This window comes from Acinonyx jubatus, chromosome B4, assembly GCF_027475565.1.
Source record: "Acinonyx jubatus isolate Ajub_Pintada_27869175 chromosome B4, VMU_Ajub_asm_v1.0, whole genome shotgun sequence".
In the NCBI taxonomy this organism is placed as follows: domain Eukaryota; kingdom Metazoa; phylum Chordata; class Mammalia; order Carnivora; family Felidae; genus Acinonyx; species Acinonyx jubatus.
Window position 1 is genome coordinate 125,837,042 of NC_069387.1, and position 24,451 is coordinate 125,861,492.

At 44.9% G+C, this 24,451-nt stretch overlaps 1 protein-coding gene across 4 annotated transcripts in view; it reads right to left on the reverse strand.

Moving 5' to 3' along the window:
* LARGE1 (LARGE xylosyl- and glucuronyltransferase 1) overlaps positions 1-24,451 on the reverse strand; it is a 538,054-nt gene that overhangs the window by 249,707 nt on the left and 263,896 nt on the right. For all 4 annotated transcript variants that reach the window (XM_053226710.1, XM_027070898.2, XM_053226711.1 and 1 more), the window contains one exon: positions 9,664-9,787. In XM_053226710.1, the coding sequence (XP_053082685.1) occupies positions 9,664-9,787 (124 nt within the window). The remainder of the gene's footprint in view (positions 1-9,663; positions 9,788-24,451) is intronic.

Here is a 24,451-nt window from a genome sequence, read left to right on the forward strand (position 1 = left end):
CACCTGAGTTATACAAAACACAAGACACTTAGCAGCTTTGAGTCTAACAGCACCTCCCAACCTGTTTTAAAATGACTGGTCAGACTTCAGTATTCAGTACAACATCATTTACAACAGCCAAGACACGGATGCAACCTAAGTGTCCACTGATGGATTAGGAGAAAAAGAGTATCGTTCGGCCATAAAAAATAAGATCTTACTATCTGGCAACATGGATGGCCCCTGAGGGGATTATGATAAGTAAAATGAGTAAGACAGAGAAAAACAATTAGATATAATCACCCTTACATGGGAATCTTAAAACAAAAACAAACAAACAAAAAGAAATCCAAACCAAAAACAAAACAAACAAAAACAACCCAAGCTCATAGATCCAGAGAAGATAGACGAGATAGACGGTTGCCAGAGGTGGGAGGTGCGGGGCGGGCAACACAGGCCCAAGAGGGAACAACAACCAAACGAACTGGTTATTTGTGTGTGTGTTTTAAAGAACAACTTCAGGCATTTGCAGTCATCTTTGCAACTGACTTAAAACAATTATTTACAGATCATTCCATGTGTAACTTCTTTCAGTACACACTGCCTGCCCCTTTAGAATGCGATCTCTTCATTCCCGAATATTCATTTTGATGACTGTTTTGGTTGGCTGGCAAATTACTGATGACACTTCCTCCAGAAGTACACAGTGGTGTGTATTTTGTGAGCTGTTGCACTGAATATCATTTTTCTGTTGTCTTTATACGTGAGCAAACGTGGCTGGTGTTCTGAGGTCTCTCTGTCTTTCTAGCTCAAAAAGTGTGGTAGACATTTTATTAAGAACATTTATTACCCCAGCAAAAAGGCTTATGTAGAACTTTTACTCTTCAGAGATGTGTTTCTCTCTACCCCTTGCCCTGGAGTTACGGTGGAGCCTCAGAAACCAGGTTTTGCTGCTTCTCCACAGCTACCGGTTGTATGTGGCCATTGAGCCCTTGAAATGCAGCCTGTCCTGGTTGAGATGTGTGAAATACACATCGACTGTTGAAGATCGTATGGAAAAAAGTACATGAAATATCTCATTAGCAATTTTTAAAATACTGATGTTGAAATGGTAATATTTTGGATATAGAGCATTAAGTAAAATGTTACTATTAAAATCCCTTTCACTTGGTTTCATTTTGCCCTTGGAAATATGACCAGCAGAAAACTTGAAATTATACCTATGATTTGTCATTGTATTTCTATCAGACAGCACTGCTCAAGAGCCAGATTCCAGTCGTATTCTGGCTGACAATGCTGAGTAATTTCAACAAGTCTCTTTCAGAAGATTCCATTTCCTCACCTGGAAATGGGTGAAAATAATTATACGAACCTCAAGGCTTACTGTGGGGATAAAATAATAATATGTGTGTAAAACTACTGTGTTGGCACATAATCAATTCTTATTAATGAGAGCTATTATTATTCTCAAAGGAAGAATTTTTTTGTATTTTTTGTAATCCTTATGACTCATAATGTTTCTAGGGTGTCCCCTGATGTGGCCAACTTGTTGCTGATTTTGCCTGAATTGTAGGGGCTTTTTTTTGATCTGTGTGCATAGAATTCTTCTCCCTTCTTGAGAATTTTTCTTGGATTTCATCATCCTATGGATGGACCACCCATCACCACCCTTGCCTTGAAGTTCCTGGAGTTCCTAATTTGCATTAACTTTTCATCACGCAGTCTCAGGGTAACATGTCAAAAAATACACCTCATCTGAAACACTGAGGGTCTAACATTTCACTCCCCAAGTCCAGCCTTTTATTCTTTCAAAACATTTGGAAGAAGAGTCATGTTCTCACTGGGATAATGTCTTAACTTCCTAATTCTCAGTTCACTCTGCCCATTCCTGTCACCCATCAAATAGCTCTGGTTTTATTTTGTTTTGTTTTGGTTTGGTTTGGGGCCAGCTTATATTCCAAAATCCGTCGCTGTCACCACATTGTGAAATCACTGATGTTGCTTTTTAACTCAAGCTGTGGATAGGTACAATTTTTTAGTACTAGGGAAGCGCACTGTATTCAAAGCCAAAGAAGTAGATTCTGGCATCAGTTCTGCCTCCGATTAGTCCTTTGGTAAATTCCTTATTAACACAAGAAAACATGTGCTGTTTCCACAGCATGGGATTCTTGAGGACACAGTAGAATAAGGCACAAGAAAGCATTTCCTTCTTTATCAGGGGAATGGATTACAAAGGAGAAGAGGACAGCAGTGAAAACGGGAAGGGATCGACACTCATGATGGGGAAAAGGTAGGCAAAGGGACACTTAATTACTTTGAATGTGTTTAGGTCTGAGCCCAGGCCAATTACAGCTCCTGACGGGGCATGTCACCTACATAGATCTGACACAACTGTTGTATTCTGAAGGACCACAGAGAATGGTGGACAAGACAGAGACAAAAGTCAGCACATTCAAGGAAGGCAACAACTTGGAAACCATGTATTACACAAAAATGTCACAAGGTATGTTTAAGTGACAAAAGCGTTTGCCTTTGTGCTGGTGTTTGTGGAGTACTGCAGAGGTTCTCTTTAGATAACCGCACCCTGCTGTCCGGTGGGAGACAAACTTACGTTGTTCTTCTCACGGGGGGTGGATAAACTGCTACCTACACTTCCCTACCTGTTTCCTAGGAAGATGTGCTTCCAGATGATGGACATTTTCACTTAGGAGGCACTCATGCAAACTGGAAATCATAGGGTTTCAGGGTTAGAAAGAAGCCCAATAAAAATAGCTACTGTTTTTAGATAGATGAGGCCCAGGGTTGGGCGGGGGGGTGGGGGGGGTGGGGGGGTGGCGGTGGTTAAGAATTGTCCAGGATCTCACATGTGATTCTTCCTAACACAGTCTGTTCCCCAAATTGAGTCTGGACATTTGGGCTGTGGAACCTGGGATGTAGTTCGAAGGGACTGCACTCGGCAATAGTTGAACTTCACGTGCAGTCTCCAAATAACCCCATGGGGCTGGAGCAGGTTCCAGTTAGACTCTGCCTGCAGAGCAAAGACAGACATGCTGGGATGTATCTCATGGAGGATATGATCTGCTCTAAGATGCCCTGCAGAAGAGTAAGGATTGAAGTAAGGTATGTGTGATCTTTGGGATTGTCTTCGTGGCTTCTGTAATAATATGGCAATACCCAGAGTAACATACATTGGTTAATTGTCTTTTAAGATTGTTACCTCTAGCTCCCCTTTATTGGTGAAGATTAAATGCAGGAAATGAGGTCTCGTAATGGAAAGCACAGTGCTTGGCACATTGTGGGCACTCAAAAATTCTATGTTTTCCCTTTCCCTTTCATATATTTGAAAATGGCTATGATTAACCTCTTAAATCTGTTCTTGTTCCTTCTCTCTCTTTGAGTCTCATGTTATATAGGAGGGCTGGCAGAGGTTAAATCTTATGTTCAGGTATGGAAAAGTTACCATTTTCCCATTCTCTTTATTGTCTTGCTTGAGCCCTGGATTATTCATGTGGTTTGTGAATATAAGGGTTGGTTCCGTAAGGCCAGCAATGGACCTCTGGCCCTTGTGTAGCAAAGGTGAGATCATAGGATGGACGTGGATGATTAAAATGCATCTGAAAATGTATTCAGAATGCTAGTCTCTGGCTTTTAAATATTACACATGGAAAATTGTAAGCAACCAACAAATTATAATCTGCGTTAAAAAGAATCTTTCTGTGTGAGTTGTACAATTCACTTTATACACAGGCAAATATTTCTTTAAATAATGGGGTGTCCTAATGAGCGGGGCCTGTCCCCTTCTGAGAATCATAGAATCTTAATTAGGAAGGAACTTGGCATTCATCGGGCATAACCTTCCACTTTCTTCTGTAATATTCTATATAAATGGTCATTAATCTTCTGCTTTTGAATACTTCCAGAGATAAGAGACCATTACCTCCCAAAGGACCTTGTTCCATATTTAGAAACTCTATTAGAAATATTCGCCTTGTGCTGTACTGAAATCTTTTATCTTTTTGATTCCCTCATTGGTCCTGAGCATTAATAAAGACCAAATGCAAGTGTGTATATCATTGTCTGTTAACTCATGTGCCTGCCCCACTAGACTGTGAGAACCAAGAGGGTAAGGCCTGTAACTTTTATCTCTGTGCCCAGCTTTTCGGACAAAACCTGGTCAAAAGTGGCTCCAAGAAAAGCATGGATTCCATGCTTTGGGGTGACAGAGCAAGTCAACCAGCTGTTTGGAGACTGGCAGATCTCCTATGTAGGAAGCTGATTGTTAAGAGTCAGCCATCAATATTTTCTGTAACCATCATCCTGAATCCCACTTCATAATCTTTCTGATGTTGGTAACAAGCAGGCATCAGGCCTAAGAGAAAAGGAGATAAATCATGACCCTTGACTGGACAGGTGAATCATGAAACAGCCCCTACCCCAGAAGCTTCTCGTTGCTAGCTCGGGATCATCCTCACCCCAGTTGATGGCATGGGGGTGACTTTCTGAGCCAAGTGGGGCAAGATCAAAGCTGGTATGTAGGTAAGGTCTTCTCTGAAAACTGACAAGATATATATTGCTGATTTAAGGCAAACCATCCAAGGTAGTGACTACTTCGTTTAGAAAATAATCCTTGGGTGCAAGTGATAGGGCCGCCCCGAACCTCAGCAGCATCGTTGGTGGGGTGTCTTTTTATCCTCAGCAGGAAGCTCCAGTCCCGATAGGCCTTTTTTTTTTTTTTTTTTTTTGAATTTTTTTAAAGGTTTTATTTACTTTTGAGAGAGACACAGAGCATGAGCAGGGGAGGGGCAAAGAGAGAGGGAGACACAGAATCTGAAGCAGGCTCCAGGCTCTGAGCTGTCAGCACAGAGTCCGATGCGGGGCTTGAACACATGAACTGCGAGATCATGACTTGAGCCAGAGTCGGATGCTCAACCGACTGAGCCACCCGGGTGCCCCCCCCACCCACCCCAGTAGGTCTTTAACAGAGGGGTCATGCTTAACATTTGTTCTTCAGGAACAACCAGAAAAAAAACCTCCACTGACAGCTTAGAGGACCCCTGTGCAGACACAATAACAGGGTCCCAGCTTAAAAGTTGGCTACAGAGAAGGAAATTCAACACCGGGGAGCACAGGTTTTGGAATTGGGTAGTTCTGAGTTTTAATTCTGGCTCTGCCATGTATGAGGTGCATACATGACTTGGGGTTAACCTCCCTAAGCCTCAGGTTCCTAGTCTGCATAGTGGGGGTAATAATAGCACCTGTTCCACAGAGTTCTGAGCATTCTATGAAAGAACCACACAAAACACAAGAAACAAAGTGTCCCATCAATAACACCTGTCATACTGCAGGCTATGGGGTCCAGAGGCACCAAAAGCAAGAATTCTGTGTTCAAGTGCAACCCAACAGTGGCAATTTCATTCCGCAGCGGCTGCAGCCCATGCCTCTCTCCTCCTTTTCAGATCTGCTCCACCTCCGAGTCTACTGAATTATACAATCCCGTATCTCATCTCATTTCATTTGGAAAGGGAAAAGTTAAACAGCAGCCTTGGCATTCATTAGATGCCTGATCTTAGGCAAATACTCCTCAACTCCGTGCTTCAATTTATAAATTATCTGTGAGATGGAGGTAATAAAACTTCTCAGTCCACCCCACAGGGCTGTTGCGAGGAGTGAGTGACGGCATGCCGCCATCTACAAAGCTCTACACAAAAATAAGCCCCCCCCCCCCAACCCCCCGCCTCCTGCTCCTCTTTCCTCTGTTGAAAGGAGCTGCATGTCTTGAGTGGAGATCGGGGCACAAAGACGCACTCAGTCCTGGTAGCCTGTTGACATGGGGACTTGGAGGCTGGAAATGAATGGGCCCTGTAAACATCAGGAAGACCAATGAGCATTTCACAGGCCACAGAGACAAGCAAGCTGAGTGATCACTATTTGCAAATCTACACTAATTGGTCATTACTGAGAGAAGCATACCAGTCCACTGCGAATTTCCCACAGTTCATTTTTAATCATGCACCAATCCCTCATAAATTTCCTCTTCCCTCTTAGTCCATTCTCCGGCACTAACGGATATAATAAGGGGCCCGCAGGAGTATTTCTGAGAAATGCCATTTCCAACAGCTGTACAAAGCGATTTCTCGGCACCAGATCGGAGAGGCCATCGTGTGTGTCTGCTGAGGGTGCCATCTGACACGCTTCCTGAACGCAACTACAGAACACAGCACACGTCCCTTCCCTTCCTATTCTTCCCCCTTTGCTAACATCAGGTAATGGATGGTGTTTTAATGCATTCATGGAAAGACACTCACCTGTCCCCAGGGATGCTCTTGGGACTTTACACGGGGTTGCACAGATGGAGCTGCCTTATTTATGCCACTGCAGGGTCACTGGTAGACAAATTTCTGGCGGCCCGCCCATGGCCCAAGGCACAACGGGCCTCACGAATGTGGTGAGCCCTGACAGTGATAAAGAAACCCCTTTCTAATGGCTTTATTACTCTTGGGAACCAGCACTGAGCTTATTGTATATCATCATTTTGCAAATATTTTCATAGGCCAGGCATCACACTAGGCACTGAAGACAGCAGGGTGATGAGAAGCAGACGTGATCTCGGCGCTTTGGAGCCAACTATCTGGGGAAGAGGACATTTACCAGCTTACTACACAAAGGCAGGAAAGAGCACACAGGGATGAGTTTACTGAAGAAATGTAGGAGACCCTATGAGAACCTATAACAAAGGAACCCCTATGAGATTATGAAGGCAGGGAAGATTTCTCAATGTAAATGTAGCTTAAGCAAAAGAACACGGAATTAACCAGCAATGGGAAAGAGGAGGCAGGCTGGGGGACAGAGGTTAACAGACAGAAAAATAACCAGTGCAGCGGCCCCCTGGTGGGAGGGAACGAGCAGAGCAGACGTGATGATCTAATGGAGGGAGGCAGGAGCCAGAAAGCCCAAGGAGATGCCACTCAGGACTGTGGTCTTGATCTTAGGAGCACGGGGAAACCATGGAAGGTTTTAGCCACAGGAAAGGGGACGGCATGGTTGGGCATGCCGTTGGGAAATCCAACTCACGCTACTGATGGAGAATACATTTGGGGGAGGCGGAGTGAGCAGAGCAGAGGGGAAAAGACTACTCTGGACAGAGACTGCGGTTGTGTTAGGGAGAGGTCACAAGAGCTCAGAGTGGGATGGTGGCAGGGGAGACGGGAGACCAGCTAGGATGTGGAGTGGACAGACACACGGTGAGGAAGAGGGGCTGTCAAAGACGAACTCTTGGTTCTGGGGGTGCAGCTAAGCAGACAGATAATGGTGCTACAGCCAAGAGATGCTCAGGCTGCAGGGAGTAGGCAGATCATGGTTTAGAGTTTGCAGAGCTGGATTATGCATAAATCATTATTACTGTGATCATCAATTATGGCCAAATTATGTGTACGAAATGGTTTCACACCCATTGTCCTTACAGGATTCGGACAAGAGTCTCATGGGATACAGGATGGTGGGAGATGGGTGCTAACTGGTAGGGAGATAAAATGCAGGTGTTCAGGACCTTGCACAGTGTAGCTGGGAGCAAAGGTCACACTAGAGGACAGGACACTGAAGGCAGCATCCTTTGGAACACATCAGATTGTTTTTGTTTTTTGTTTTTATTCCTATTTTTTAAGCCATGGAATCACCAATTCAAATGGATAAAAATCCAGTATATAAAGTAATAAACAGCAGGTCCACCTGGATTAAAGTGGTCATAGGAGAGTCAGAGCACCAACCCTCCTTCCCCCATCTCGTTCAAGACCTCAGGGAAGCCCTGCGTCCCCAGGAGATTATAGCCCTTGCTATACTCCTTGCCTTACTCCTTCAGTTTCCCAATGGTCCACAGGTTTCCTAACAGGCCATATACTCCAGAGTATTTTAATCCTATGTTGCCTTGGCTGCAAAGGGGAGTGTATGGGGCATTTTCAAGAACTTGCATTTCAGGCACTGCTGGGCCTTCATAGGAATTATCTTGTTCAGGGTCTGACTTGGTGGCCGGCCCTGATGGAGCCAGGGCTCAGGACCCAAATCAGATGGTTCTTCAATGGCAAGTGAGGATATGAACCTGGGGTTTTGTTCATCTACTTTTGTGTTTTCTTAAAGAGTAGGGTGTACAGGCTTACATGGGACATGGCACAGGATAGTCCCAAAAAGGAGAACGAAGAAGGAGGCAGGAGCATCCGTGAGAGCCAGGCACTGTGCCTCCCCTCCCGCTGCTTTTCCCCACTGTGTTGGCGCTTAGACCCTGGGAGACAGAGAGGCTTGCTTTCACCTTAATTAGAGCAGCAATTTGCTAAATTCTGTTTTTCCCTTTTAAGAGTGTTAATCAATTTTAGCTCAGAATAGATTGGAATGGCACACAAATTACCACGACAATCCCCAAATGCTAAATTCTGAACATCTCGATCAACCTCAGAGCCTGAAATATGGGAAAATCAGAAACTCCGGCCGGCATCTCTGTGATCTATTTAAAATGTTATGGCTCCGAAATGAAAAGATAATGGCTTTATGAGGTTTGGAACAAGCAATTTGCTCGAATCTGCCTCATGCCTAGGTGTTTAGTCCTTCCCAAGGTGACTGGAGATAGAACATCAACATATTTCTGCAAAGTTACATGTTCCTCTAACAACAGCAATTTGTTAAATCCACAAGCATTACAGGGTACCAACTGTGCACTAGAAATTAGAAAGGAGTAAGACGTGCTCCCCGCCCCCTCCCCCATTAAGAAGGTTCTAAACTAAAGCGGTAGACAGACACGTGAATAGAGAACATCTTCCTCTTTTCTGGAGAGGTCAGGGAAGGTTCTCGGAGGAGGTGCCAATGCCGCAGCGTCCTGCAGGGTGAGGAGGAGTTGTGAAAAGGCAGGTGCAAGGGCAGGCCAGATAGAAGGAACACCATCAGCAAAGGCTCCAACACAGGAGAGCCAGCAGGGACCAGAGGTGGTTTCTTAGAGCGGAGTATGGGACTGGAAGAAGAGTCAAGAGCCAGAAGCAGGACTTCTTAATGAGACCGTGAATCTCAGTCCTGATGCAACAACGTGGCACAACATGGATTCTAAACAAGGAAATGGCATGACCAAATGAGTCTCGTCTGGTGAAACCCTCCAGTCCAACACAGTCTGTGCTATTTATTCAGCATAATCTTTTAAAGCACATTGACACATATTCTCTCATTTTTGCCTATTAATTATCCAATTGAGGTCGATATTATAATCACCTTTTCACTGATGAGAAACAGACAAAGCAAAGGTCTAAGTTATTTGCTTTCTATCTTATGACCAGTAAATGACAACATACGAATTACAACCCGGGCCCATCTGACTCTGAGTTCAGCACTGACCTCACTGGGGAACAGAATTCTCTAGAACGGCCACCACGGACTTCTTTCAGATGTATACCAGGCCAATGGCCTCCACCTCTAAGGAAAGCCCTGGTGGCCAGAACCGCACAGACCAACATGGATTCTGTGCTGAGGACGTGGTTGCTCTAATACTTTCCGCAGTCAAATCTGATGCAGGTGGCAAACAACATTAATTATACTCTGGATGTTTCCAGTTGAAAGCTGAGATTTCCTCCACTGCCAGTCTGCCGAACCACAACCAGGAAAAGCTTCCAGCATGAGGAGCTGAGGGGGCCACCTCTCCCCTCCCGCCTGTACCTTGAGCTCGTCCGCATTGTAGAAGTCTACACGTACGGCGGGCACCATCCACGTCTGGAAGAGCGTCGCCAGGATCTGCTCTGCGATGGAGTCGGCGATGAGGTGGAAGTGGAGAGGGTTCCGTCTGTAGGAAGCGGGGAGAAGACGGGTCAGCAGGGAGAGTTCCAGCCATAGAATCACATGCTTACCAATTTCACAGCAGCTGTGAAAGTCAGTCAGGCACGTTACCAACCCAGCGCTAAAAAGGAGAGAAGGCATCTCACGCAACCTCAGGATTTCAGAGAGGGTAAAATCATTGGTAACGCTCCATCCAAGCCAACCACCATACCTGTTACTAGCATATTTGTGTTTCCAGAAATCTTAAGCATATGTAACAATTTGGTCAAACGGTATCTGCATTGGTTTCAGAAGCACATGGACAGAGAAGGGTCTCTGGACTGGCTGAATGCAACTGGAAAGATTCTGAGTTCTGTTTTCTGCTTGCTCCTCTCTAAAAGGAACCTAGGCATCCAAGATGGCATCACCGGGGGCTCCCATCACTGAATATCAGCTTACCCTCACTTAACATTCCTACAGCTTTTCTTTGTTCCACCTCCATCAACCAGCCATTACTGAGGCAGTACCCAAAATACAAACTAGCATTACACATGGGAAAAGCTTCCGGAGTCAACCAGAAATGGGTTCAAGTCCCAACTGTGGTATTTATTAGTGGGGATTCTGAGCATGTCACTTCTATTTCTTCACTGCTGCTGCTTCATTCTGTAAAACGTTGAGAAACATCTCCTTATCGGGCTACTGTGTCGATAAGTATAATATATGATGCATATCAATAATAAACACAGATAGGACAATAAATAGCAGATATGTTCTCTTGAGAAAGCACCAGGCACAAAGCCATAGTTCAATCCAGGAGGACTACTCTCATAAATACTATCGAGCTAGTAAAAACAGCAGCATAAATTGTAACACCATTCATGCGCACCTTTGGGAAATCTAAAGGAGAATGACCTGGTCCCCGTGACTTCAAGGAGCTCATAGTCTTTAGAGGGACGGGGGATCCACAATTAAATACAAACACAAGGTGGAACATAATGTTGGTGATAACCACAATAGAACACAATGTTCTATGGGAGTAAAGAAAAAGAAGGGCTAATTCTGACTGGCTCAGGAGTACAAGGAAGAGTTGGGGGAGCAATACCTCAAAAGATAAAGGGGTTTGAAAGGAAGCAAAGGGAGAGGGGGACACAATCCAAGGAGAGTAACAGGAGACTATGGCCAGAGCCGAGGGGCATGCCAGGAGTATGTGGGGACAAGCAGTTAGCTGGGACCCAAGGGTCAGAGCAAAGGAAGACAAAGTGCAGGAAGCAGTGCAGTGAACGCCCAGTTAAAGAGTCCAGACTTCATCAGTGAGGCGTGGTAGCAACATGACTGATTTCAGCTCTTGGCCCCCCGTGCAGCCTCTCCCCAGCCCTGCTCTAGACCCTCCCTCAGATTCCCATGCTCCCACGCTGTCTTCACCTAGGCCTTTGCATATTTGGTTTGCTCTGTAAGAAACCTTCTTGCATTTGCTCCTTTGATAACTACTTATTGAGCACCTACTACTTAGCGGGAGATGAGCAGGATGCTGGGGACAAGGTAAGACACACCATCGCTGCTGTTGGAAATCTCATGGTCTGGCCCTCTCCTCTCCCACCATTCACGCTGCCCAGTCAGCATCTATCTCTTATCCAGTCTTCAGTTCTGAGGTCTACCACCATTTTCTCCTAGAGTCCTTCCCTGACTACCCATGACTGGGTCAGGGGCCTTCCCAACGAAAAGCCATCTTAGTGCCATGTACCCACCCTTAGGTTTTGCTCACCTGTTTACCTGTCTAGATCCTCACATGACTGTGAGCTTAGGGAGGTCAAGGATTGGGCCAGTCACGTTCAAGTGGATCACCTTATGATGTAGCTCTGTGCATGGAATGCAGGAAGAGTTCAATAAATGAACTGAATGGAGGGATGGGTGATGGAAAGTGGACAGATAAGGGGAACCAAGGTGGACACATCATTTGGAAGACGGGACTAGGTGAATGTGAAATGAGGATCTGAGTAGGACTGAGTCTGGGGAAGAACAATAAGGGAGCTGAATCTAGAGGGATTTTGGGAAAAGAGATCTTAGATATGGGGGGAAATGGAGAAAAAGAAGCAGAAGGGGACACTGAGGTTCCTGGGTTGGTGGTGGTATCTCCAGGACAGGGGATAGGAGAAGAAAGGTATATTGGAGGAAGATGATGGGTTTGGGATTGGAGGCACCAAGTTTAAGATGAGGGGGGTAAAGCCAGATGGAGCTGAATGGATGAGTTTGGACCCAAAGGCAATTATTATCCAAGGCAAACCCACCATCTACATAACAGGTGCTCAAGGGTGACAAACTGAATAAATGAATACAAGACCCAATCAGCACTGCAGAATTTCTCCACGGGGACCCATTGCCTGAAAAGTGCAAATTTGCCCATAAACTACCTATAGTCAAGGGGAAGGGGCACACCTGCCCTACAACATTCCCTGGAAGCCCTAAGAAGCTTCCCCATAAGAAGCTACCAGGTGGAGGACTGGTGCCAGTGGCGGGGGCATGTTTATCAGCCAGTGACTTGCCTGAAGGCTAAGTGAGAGGCAGCTCATTAGAGTCACTGGGAAGACACATGGGTCCATTTAGCCCTCAGTGTTGGCACGGCCACCCCCCCACCCACAGGAGCCACAACAGAGACTTATGCATCCAGAATGGATAAAGGTAAGCCTTTGTAACTGTCAGTTTACATTTGTATCCACAATAGAGGAACGGCATAATTTTCGACACTGAATGGCAATACCAAACAGACCAACCTACATATATTCGTTCCAACACGATCACGCTGTCCACACGTCTGTATCTCCATGTGCAGCTTGCTCTCCAGGGAATACTCGCCCCTACTTAGAGGTCCCACGAATTCCTGTTCATCCTTCAAACTTCCCTTTTTAAGTCATTTCCTCCAGGACACCTCCTATAAGCCCTCTCTCGTCCTTTTTCCTGCTAACCTGGCATCTCATACGAAAAACATGACTACCATTCCTAGCACGGCACTACGATACTTACTCAAACATGTGGCTCCTTTTCTCTACTACGAGGCCCCCAAGGACAGAAACCATGTTTTCACCTCCATCTCCAGTGCCCTGCAGAAAGCCTGGCACATAACAGGGGCTCAACAAACACTTGTGCAACAGGAAAAGAAAGCCAATGTCCCTCCTTCTAAGCCACCATTAACTTTACCGTAAGAATGGTAACAATAGTCAATGGCAGTCTACATCAATGCTTCAGAGCTGGGGGCTCTGCTCCAGAATGTCTGGAGTGGAGCCCTGGCTTCACGAACTGCTAACTGAAGGCCCAGAAGCACATCACTTCATCTTTCTAGGCATCAATCTATTCATCTCCAAATCAAGAATGGTAATGGTAAGTAAACAATACCTCACTGTGCAGACTAAGTGACATAATGTATATAATTTTTTTAATGTTTATTTATTTTTGAGACAGAGAGAGAGAGAGAGAGAGAGAGAGAGGGAGAGAGAATGAGTGGGGGAGGGGCAGAGAGAGGGAAACGAAGAATCCGCAGCAAGCTCCAGGCTCTGAGCTGTCAGCACAGAGCCTGACACGGGGTTCAAACTCATGAACCACAAGATCGTGACCTGAGCTGAAGTCGGATGCTTAACTGACTGAGTCAACCACGTGACCCAGCATAATGTATATATAAGGTGTTTAGCAAAGTGTCTGGTGTGTAAGATTTCAACGTATGTTAACCCCTGGTATGGTCTGAATGTTGGTGCCCTGCCTGCTCAAATTCCTATGTCAAACCCTAGCCCCTAAGGTGAAGGTGTCAAGATGTGGGGCCTTTGGGCCCTACTCCCAAAGCAGGTGAGGGTAGAGCCCCACTGAAAGGGATTAGCGCCCTTAGAAAAGAGGCCCCAGAGAGCTCCCCCTCTCCTTCCATCATAGGATGCAGACAGAAGTCAGCAACCTGTAACCGAAAAGCAGGAAGGCAGGCTCCCCCCAGAGCCAGACCACGCTGGTGCCTGACCCTGGATTCCCAGCCTCCAGGACTGAGAGGAATCAACATCTGTTGTCTATGAGCCCTACCCTGTCTGTGGTATTTTGTTATAACACCCTGAGTGGATGGGGCCACCATTACCAGTGTTAACTCGGGGAACTTATTTTCTCTACTGCTTTACATCACTTTTCAAATGAAGTAATTTCAATTAGTTCCTCCATCCATAAACCCAAAATGAGTTGAATGAATAAACATGCAACAAAGAGCTGTCAAGCAGTAAGTACAAGTAAGGCATAACAGGGATTTAGGTGACTCAGGAACCGGAACTCTCCTCTCTTCGGGAAGCTATCAGGCTGGCAGAAACAGAGACAGAGAGGACACAGATAACTAAATAAACATTGGAACATGGGTGGGCCGGAACACGGGGCTACCTCACACAACTGCTAAGTTTGGGAACTGCACACCTCCCGGGGAGACATCTGAACGGACAGTAAGTGAAGGGTACCCTTAGAGTTGGGTGGTGAGCAACTGTGCAACTGTACGGGATGGCTCTGCAAGGAGACACAGAAAAGCTACAGGAGTGGAAGAGGCTACTTCTCCACGGTGGAGAATCTAGGATGTTTGCGTGGACTGCGTGGCTGTTAAACCAGACATTCAGGTAAGAAAAGATGGGAGGATGAAGGCGTTCTGCAGGGGTGACAGAATCAAGAAAGGGACAGAGGCAAGGAAGTACACAGCATGTCTATGACGGAACAACAGTTTTATCTGGGTTGACCACACTGCTGCATTTGGTGGACACCTCCTGCATGCCAGGAATAGGGAGGATAAAAAGAAAAAATGAAAGTCCTAACGGAAGGCTGAGCCAGCGTGTGTGACCTCTTAAGATCCATGACTTTCATTCTGTAAGAGAAGGAGACCCAGACAAGACTTGGGTGCCGAGCAGGAAGGAGATCAAAGCTGTAATTCGGGACGTTAATCTGGCAACAGAGCAGAGGATGCGCCAGCATGGAAAGAGCAATAGGCCCACAGAGGGCACGGAGAGCGCTTGTGTGAGGCCTTCCCCTTACAAGCTCTCACTCTGGTCTATTGCAAGTATCTCCCCAGAATGAAGAATCAATCCAGAGAGACACTTAGCTCATCTTTAGGGCAAAACTAGCTGTTTGCTTGGCCAAAGGGGTCCATGTGCCTCATTAGAAGACTATGAAAATGTTTAATCAGAGGGCACACCAGGGTCCCCAGTCCAGGGGACCATGGAGGACCTGGCATTTTGCTGACGATCTCCGCAACCCAACACAGCTCACCAGCAGCCTGGTCTCACTCCCTGGAGGCAGAATGCCTGGAAAGGCTCTACTGAGCTCCGCCTTCCACACCACCGTGAGAATGAGGGTCCTGTCAACCGCACCTTTCGGCAGCCACAGGACAACCATGTGAAAACACTGCCCAGACCACTTTGTTTCAAGTTTCTGTGTAAACCAGAATGTTTCCCTTGAGCTTTAATCTATAAATCCAACCATCAACTAGATGGTCCCACCTTCATGCCCACAGACCACTCAGAATCAAGATGGCCTAATCACAACCCTAATACCAGGTTACTACGAGTTTTGCAGACTGTTTAGTACCTGTCTTCCCTCAAGAATGTAAGCTCCATGAGGACAGACATTTGGCTGTGATTCATGGTGCAGCCTAGCTCTCAGAACGACACCGGGCATATTAAATAGGGGCCTCTTATACATGTCTGTCTTCCGGGATTCCCTGCCGGGGCTAAAGGCACATCATTTAACATGGGAGTACTGCTTGGGCTCCTTCCCGGCCCATCTCCCACACCCCCTATCAATTCCATGCCCTGAGAGGCAGCTCAGCCCAGTGGTCAGGAGCCAGATCTCTACAGCCAAATTGCCTGGCTGCTTCTTATCATGGTTTGTCACAAAGTAATGATATGAAGTTGAGCAAGCCACTTAGTCTTAGAGTCTCAGCTTCTTAGGTTGTTATTATCAGATTGACTTAAAATGTATGAAGCACTTAGAATAGTGACCCACAAAGAGTAAGGACTTAACACACATTAGCATTTATTAGCCTGTCTGCTCTTTGGTGAGATCTCATCAATATATTCACCCCTTCTCTCATGGGGTCTCTGTGCTGGTTCCCTCCAAAAGATCCTCTGTCCTGTAAGCCCTCAACTCCCTCCAAAATGATCACACAACCCCCTGCTCATCACTGTACGATGAGTCGCGTCCAGCCTCCTGCTTGGAGCTAGCAGGACCTTTGATAATCTCACCCTGTCCACCTCTCCAAGCTCACGTCTTCCTACTCCCTCCTCAAACTTGCATTCCAATCATTCTCTTGCCCAGACCTGCATGTGACCAATTCCTCTCCCTCTTCAGGAATAAAGAGTGACCTGCTCAGGGAGGCCCTTCATGGCCATTCCCTCCAAAGTGCCCCCTCCCTCCCCTATGGCTCTCCACCACCTTGCTTCTTCCTAGCACTTCCTTTTATTTTTATTGTTTAAAAACTTTTTTTAATGTTTTATTTTTGAGAGACAGAGAGACAAAGTATGAGCAGGAGAGGGGCAGGGAGAGAGGGTGACACAGAATCCCAAGCATGTTCCAGGCTCTGAGCTGTCAGCACAGAGCCCGATGCGGGGCTTGAACTCACAAACTGTGAGATCACAGCCTGAACTGAAGTAGGATGCCTAACCGACTGAGCCACCCAAGCGCCCCATCTTCCTAGCACTGCTTAGCACTGGAAATCTCTACATTCATCTTTAGGTCTACCTCCTGCCCACCCACTAGAATGTGAGCTATGTAGGGTGGAGTTTCGCTATTTCACAGCACACCGCCCTCATTTTCTCTCTCTACAAACCCAGTGCTAAGCAAGTGCCTAGTTGTGGGTACAGATTAATCACATTTTCCTGCACACTTGTGTGCTTGCTGTCTCTCTTCCTTAACCGCGTTCATGTTCCCTCCCTACCTGCGCTTCTAGCCTTCTGTGGTCAAGTGTCAGCACCACTGCTCCGGGGAAGCTATTCCACTAGATCAGATGCCCTTCTTTGTGCTTCTCATGGACGCCGGGGCTCAAAACACATGTGACCGCAATAATCTACTGACACTCACTTCTCTGTTTCCTGCTAGATGGAGTCTAGGCATTGGGATTGTATTTTGTGAATAATCTTATCCTCAGAGTTTCAATAGCCCCTTGTAGATGTAACATCCAGTACCTGTTTATTGAAAGAATAAATAAACAGACAATAATTACCAAAGAGATCCAAATGTTCTCACAGTTTGACACAGTTACCTGGATGTTACAAGTAGAGGCACTTACAAGAAAATGATGGAGTAAATCTTTTGGCATTGGGTTATAGTATGGTTTCTTTTTTTTAATTTTGTTTTCATGTTTATTTATTTATTTTGAAATTTTTTTTATGTTTTTATTTATTTTTGAGACAGAGAGAGATAGAGCATGAGCAGGAGAGGAGCAGAGAGAGAGGGAGACACAGAATCTGAAGCAGGCTCCAGGCTCTGAACTCTCAGCACAGAGCCCAATGCGGGGCTCGAACTCACAAACTGTGAGATCATGACCTGAGCCGAAGTTGGATGCCCACTCGACTGAGCCACCCAGGCGCCCGTCATGTTTATTTATTTATTTTGAGAGACAGAGACAGAGCACAAGCAGGGGAGGGGCAGTGAGAGAGGGAGAGAGAGAGAGAATCTCAAGCAGGATTGGATTGAGGCTCAATCTCACAAATCACAAGATCTTGACCTGAGCCAAAATCAAGAGCTGGATGCTTAACAGACTGAGCCACCGAGGCATTCCAGGGAATGGTTTCTTTGACACAACATCCAAAGCACAATCAACAAAAGAAAAAATGAACTGGTTTTCGTCAGAATTTAAAACATCTGTGTTTCAAAGGACACCATCAAGAAACTAGAAAAGATAATCTCAGAATGGGAGTAAAAATTTGCAAAGCTTTTCATAAAGGATCTGTAGTCATAATATATAAAGATCTTTTACAACTCAAACACGAAGCAAGCTGATCAAAAACTGAGTGAAGGATCTGAACAGCTATTTCTCACAAAGGAGACATGATGGCCAACGAGCACAAGGAAAGATACTCCACATCGTCAGTCACCAGGAGATGGCAATCAAAACCACAAAATACCAGTTCACAGCCACTAACATGGCTCGAACAATAATAATGAAAAAAAAAGGACAATAACAAGCGTCGGTGAGGATGTGGGGAGACTGGAACCCTTATTTGTTAGTGAGAGATGGTGTAGCTGCTTTGGACACAGGTTCTTGGAGTTTCTCTAAAAATTAAGCAAAAAAAGTTACCGCCGCTGAGCTCCACAGCAGTCCTACTCCTAGTTATACACAAAACCCGTGTTCACACAAAAGCTTGCACACAAACCTTTGTAGTAGCATTATCCGTAACAGTCACGAAGCAGAAACAACCTTGATGGCTACCAAGTGATGAACGGACAAACAAAACGTGCTTGAGCCACGCAGTGGAATGTTACTGGCAATGAAGTGAATAAAGCACAGACACGGGCCACAACACGGATGGAAACATGATGCCAAGGGAAACAAGCCACTCACGAAAGACTAAATAGTAGAAGGTCCCATTTCTACAAAATGTCCAGAACAAACACATCCACGGGAACAGAAAGACAAGTGGCCACTGGGGGATGGAAGAAGGGGAAACAGGGCAAGACTCTGCATGGGTACAAGGGCTTCTGAGGGTATAGAAATGGTCTAATATTAGGAAGCAGTGATGGATGGACAACTCTGAATATTAAAAACCAACAAGCACGCTGTACACATTTAAGGAGTGAACGCTACAGTATGTGAATCAAATCCCAATACTTATTCATTTGCTTGTCATGGGATGTGACCTGTGGGTTTGGGGGAGGAAAGTAGACCCGGTCCGCTCGGTGGTCTCTGGCTTCCTTCCTCAGGGAGCTGTGTTGTACAATAAACGGTCCGCCACATGGGGAAGGCCAGCCTCTGACTGGGAGGGAAACTCAACTGGTCGAGACAAAAAAGAGCCCAATTGTGCCCACATTTGAAAGAACATCCCACAGCCCACAGCAAACTGCAATAAAGGTGGCATTTCAATCTCCAGGTGTGACTTCTGAGTCTTACTTTACTTTCAGCTCCTAGCTCAGGAAGGCGTGAATTCATTGTGTGTATGTGTGTGTGTTTAATGTTTATTTTTGAGAGACACAGAGACGGAGCACATGCGGGGGAGGGGCAGAGAGAGACACACACAGAATCTGAAGCAGGCTCCAGGCTCCGAGCTGTCAGCACAGAGCCCAACGCGGGGCTCGAACCCATGAACCAGGAGATCATGATCTGAGCCCAAGTGGGACACTTAACCGACTGAGCCACCCGGGTGCCCCAAGGAATAGTTTTAACGATACGGCGCCTTCAAATTCCAAAATCAGCCAAAGGCCGAGAGCCTGCCACCTATTCTCTTTTGTTCAGTGGGAGATTAGCAAGAGTTAGACAGATGTTAACGATACATTCACACCAACAGAACTTTACCAAGGGAAGGATAAGCACTTATCCAGAATTTCTTACTATTCGCACGCACGCACACACACACACACACACACACACACACACACAAAGATAATTTCCTCGATAGATGATTCATTGTTATTTAATTTTATTTCTGTACAACATCAAAAACAGCCTTTTATACCAGCTGCCAATTATATATGCATTTGGGGAGCATTGCTTTGAGCCCATGAGAAAAGGCTTCTATGTGAACAGGCCAGAATATCTTAATATAGAACGGGTCCCATGTAGCTTGCCGGGGCCTGAATGACACAGACGTTAAGTCTGGTCTATATTCAGACCAGATCACGCTTTGACAACAAAGAAAGAAGCAAGTGCATGTTTTATCTTCAGCAGAGCCTGCAGACTTCGCTTATAATGAGCAATGCTCCTGCCGCCTCTGATTTCCTTAACTGCTCCCCTGGTCCAGGTTGGGATGCCGTAAATATGGTAATACAAAGAGCAAAGATGATTAAACTCCAGCTTTCTCCCTGCCTTTCCTTTCTTATCTTGTCAGGAATGTGCCACAGCCCCTACAAGGCAATCTAGGGTCTGCTTTTATTAAAATACACAGGGACATCTGAGCTGAAATAATCCTTAATTATTAAGTTTACAATGGAATGGCAATTTTTAGAAAAAGAAAGAGCCTGTGACAGCGGCTCCAATGCTCAGTGAATCTGTTACACTTGGAGATTTAATACAACTTATTGCAGAAAAACACAGCCGCCAGAATGAGGGTTTCTCGGTGTGCGTTCCCAGTTAGAAGGAAGAGAGGTAGCACTGATCGTGTGGGAGGGTTCAAGGGCAAGTCAGCATCACATCAGAAGAGCTCTCCGTGGGAGAAATACAGAGCAACTTTCCAAAAACAAACAAACAAAAAGGCCTCATGGATTCCAGGCTTTGGCACAACCAAGGTTAGAATCCCAGGAGCATCATCTACTCACCTGTGACCTTGAACAAGCTATTTAACCTCTGTGAGCCCCAGTTTCCTCATCCATTTGTGGGGGCAGTGGCATCTACCATACCGGGTTGGGATGAAGGTCAAATACAATGGCCTACGTGATGCCTGGTATCTGAACTACACATATCACTTTTCTTTGGCTTTACATGTACGTGCATGACCAAATAGCATAGGTATCCTACCTGTTCGAAGATATCACATGACAATAGCACTTCCTCTTTTCCCTAGGTTTACTGAGGTCGAGTTGACAAAAACTGTATACATTTAAGGTATACATTAAATATATTACGAACGTTTAAGGTGATGTTTTTACATATGTGTGGGATGTGAAATAATCACCACAATCAAGCTAATTAAGTTAACTATCACCTCACAGTTACCACTTCCTTTCCTCCGTGCTTTTTTCTTAAGTTTTACAAGAACACTAATGTCCAAGCCTTTAAAACCACTATTTTATTTTATACTCAGCACCTCAAAAATACATACTTCAGTGGAGGGATGAAGGTGTGATTACAGAGATCATAGTAGCAATAACAATGCCCACAAGGTCACCCAAAATGATGATTAAAAACAGAAAGAATAATGATATTCAAAATAGTAACCCCCACCCCACCCCACCCCCCTGCCACCCCCAGTTGAGGGCTCAGACTCTGAAGCTAGACTGACTGGGTACCAACCCATATCTGAGCATCCTGCAACTCTGAGCTAGGACTTAACATGAATTCTCAGCTTCCTCATCTCTAAAAGGGGGTGATAATAGTACCCACCTCCTGGAGTCACAGGAGCATTAAATGCATTAATATCTGAAAAACACTTAGAGCAGAGCCTGATATAGAGTGAGAGCTACATTTATATTTGTTCAATAAACAGAATACAGGGGTGCCTGAGTGGCTCAGTGGTTAAGTGCCCATCTCTTGATTTCAGCTCAAGTCATGATCCCAGTGTCGTGGGATCGAGCCCCATGCCGGGCTCCATCTGAGCTTAGGGTTCTCCCTCTCTCCCGTTCTGTCCCTCTCCCCAGCTCCCATGCTCTCTCTCTCTCTCTCTCTCTGTCTCTCAAAAAAAAAAAAAAAATACAGAAATGTTTCACATAGATTATCTCTGTTGACAGTCAAGCAGGGCTGTAAGAAAGGTTACAGAACAAGCCAAAGCTCTAAGAAGTACAGAGACTTCACTAGGGTCACCTGGCTCATAGATGGCAAGACCAAAATCAGAACCTACTTCTGTTTGTTTGTTTTATTCAAATCCTAGGTTCTTCCCTTCACAAGCTAGACTCTACTTGTATAATAAGCTTAAGCCTGAATAAGCAATAACACAATTAGAGACGGATACTTGGCACAAATAGGCTGTTTTACCCTCCATGTTCTTCAGGGGCACGAGTGAAGTTAAAAAAAAAAAAAACAAAAAACAAAACAAAAACAAAAATCCAGCTGCTTGATATGCAAAGTAAGGGAAATCACCCAGCTTCTTCCTGCCAACGGGACTATACAGTGTAAGAATCAGTAGATCATTCCAGCAAACAAATATTAAATTTTTACAAGCTGGCCCACCTTCCTGCCCAGGAGGTAAACACTTAGCTACTAAGTAACTAAGTAATTTTTTTTCGCTCCGCTCACTAAAAGCTTCGCTTCCTTGAAGAACAGCTACACTTCCCAGTTTATTTGCAAATGGGATTGGAGTTACAGGTCGTCCCCCAATTTCCTTTAAAAGCCCTTCCATGGACACATATCGTGCTATCCTCTATGAGATAAACCCTTGTTCACATGTATTTTGTATTCATTCTTTCTCATCCACCTTTTTTCTTTGCACAATGAGATGACCCAAAATACACATAAAGAGAAAACAAAAACAATATCACCTTTATTTCTACCTCTCCAAACACATGAAAAATTCCATTTTTTAAACAAAGTCTCTGCTAGTCTTTCTCCTACCAGTGTTTTGAGAATATTTGTGCACATCTGCACACATGTGACACATATGTGCTTGTATTTATACAGCAGAATGATATTATGCACGTTTTGAACTGTGTTATCACTTATTTTATATCATAAAATACAATTTGTCCACCAACTGAGAACATGGGTTACTATATAAAAGAGTGATCCACTATTTAGTCTTATTGTTTTTAAGAATGATTCAAATTTAAAAAAAAATTTAGTGTTTAGTTATTTTTGAGAGAGAGACAGAGACAGAGCATGAGTGGGGGAGGAGCAGAGAGAGGAGCACAGAATCTGAAGCAGGCTCCAGGCTCTGAGCTGTCAGCACAGAGCCCAACGCGAGACTCAAACTCACAAATTGTGAGATCATGACCTGAGCCGAGGTTGCATGCTTAACTAAGCCACCCAAGCATCCGAGTATGATTCAAATTTTTATCATTATAAGCAGTATGTCATAAAAGTGTTTTCTACAATCAGGATTATCCTTTTTTTTTAAAGATTTTTTAAAATATTTTGATTTTTTTAAATGTTTATTTTTGAAAAAGAGAGAGAGAGAGAGAGAGCGAGTGAGCAGGGGAAGGGCAGAGAGAGAGAGAGAGACAGAGACAGAGACAGAGACAGAGACAGAGACAGAATCCGAAGCAGGTTCCAAGCTCTGAGCTGTCAGCACAGAGCCTGATGCGGGGCTCAAACTCACAAACTGTGAGATCATGACCTAAGCCGAAGTCAGACGCTCAACTGACTGAGACACCCAGGTGCCCCTTAAATATTTATTTTTGAGAGGGAGGGAAGGAGGGAAAGAGAGGGAGAGAGAATCCCAAGCAAGCTCTGTGCTGTCAGAGCAGAGCCCGATGCAGGGCTCAAACTTATAAACTGTAAGATCATGACTTGAGCTGAGATCAAGAGTTGGATGCTTAACCAATTGAGTCATCCAGGCCACCCAGGATTATCCTCCTAAGACAGAGTCTCTGAAGTCGTCATATAGGGTCAAGGTCTTGGGCATAACACCATAAAATTTCTTTCCAAAAAGGTTATAGCAATTTCTGGTTCTGGTAGGAGTATACAGGAGTGCCTATATCACTCTTTTACTCTCTTTTAAAATCTACTATGTCAACTGTCACCAGGCATACTGCAGAAGTAAAATTGATTTGATGTAACAAAGCAAGCCTTAAATGAAAATTTGCTGAAAGTCTTGTCTGGAAAATAAATCTAATTGCTGTAATTAACAGAGAAAGCCAAAAGAAGCATCCTACACCACTATTATTACATTATTATTAACACTAGAAAGGTACTTCATTTGCCAAAGTATTTTATAACCATGTATTGGTTAATCCCCATAACGTGCTTCGGAAGCAGTGAAGCTATTTATAGCTGGACTTTCTGAGCTGAAAGTCTTTCAAAAGTCCTTTTGTCTTGATATCTCCAGTCATTATCACCAGCACATCAATCCACAGACATTCTCATTGTAGAATTTCAAGGATGGGAGGGATTTAAGTGGTCATCTGGGTGAAGATCAAGTCCTCACTGACGTGGGGTGTAGAATTTTCCTAACGCATACTAAGAATTTGCTTTCTTCTCAAATCCCCAGGCTGCCACCAAAGCACGGCATGCCATTGGCAGCCAATTATAAATCTATTGCTATTTTTAAATGTAACATCTTTGTGCTGCGCAGTTACTGTAGGAGTAAAAGTTTACACTCAATGGGATTCCTTAGGGTTTCGGCAACTACTGGAATTATTTGATTTGTAGCGAAGCTGTTCGGCAACTACTGGAATTATTTGATTTGTAGCGAAGCAACAGCGATAATATTTACACCCAGCAACACAAAACATTTTTATGGCTTTAACATGAGCCATAATTGAGAGGCAGCACATTTGACTGTCTGTAATCATGCAAATACTCTTCTCTTAACAGGGGGGCTTTTCCCCCCAATCAGGGAGGGACCCAAGTTTTTTACTGGTGACAAGAAACAAACACAAAAAGGCTGAGAACCACTCATCTAATTCAGTGCTTATGGGACAAAATGCCCGGTTTCAAGCAGATGAAGGCTGACGAACCACAAGGAGTCTCAAACAACACACAGGAGTGATGGTGGTGTAGAAACGGTATCTCACTTTAAGTCAGAAGACATGAGGTGGAGCCCCACTTGGGGCTTTATTGGTATCTTTATTTGGTATTCCCATTTCCTCCTGAGAGGAGCAACTGAAATCCCAATACCGACCTGGCAGAGGTAAGAGGAGGGAACGGAGAGCCCCTCCCATCAGCCGACCGCAT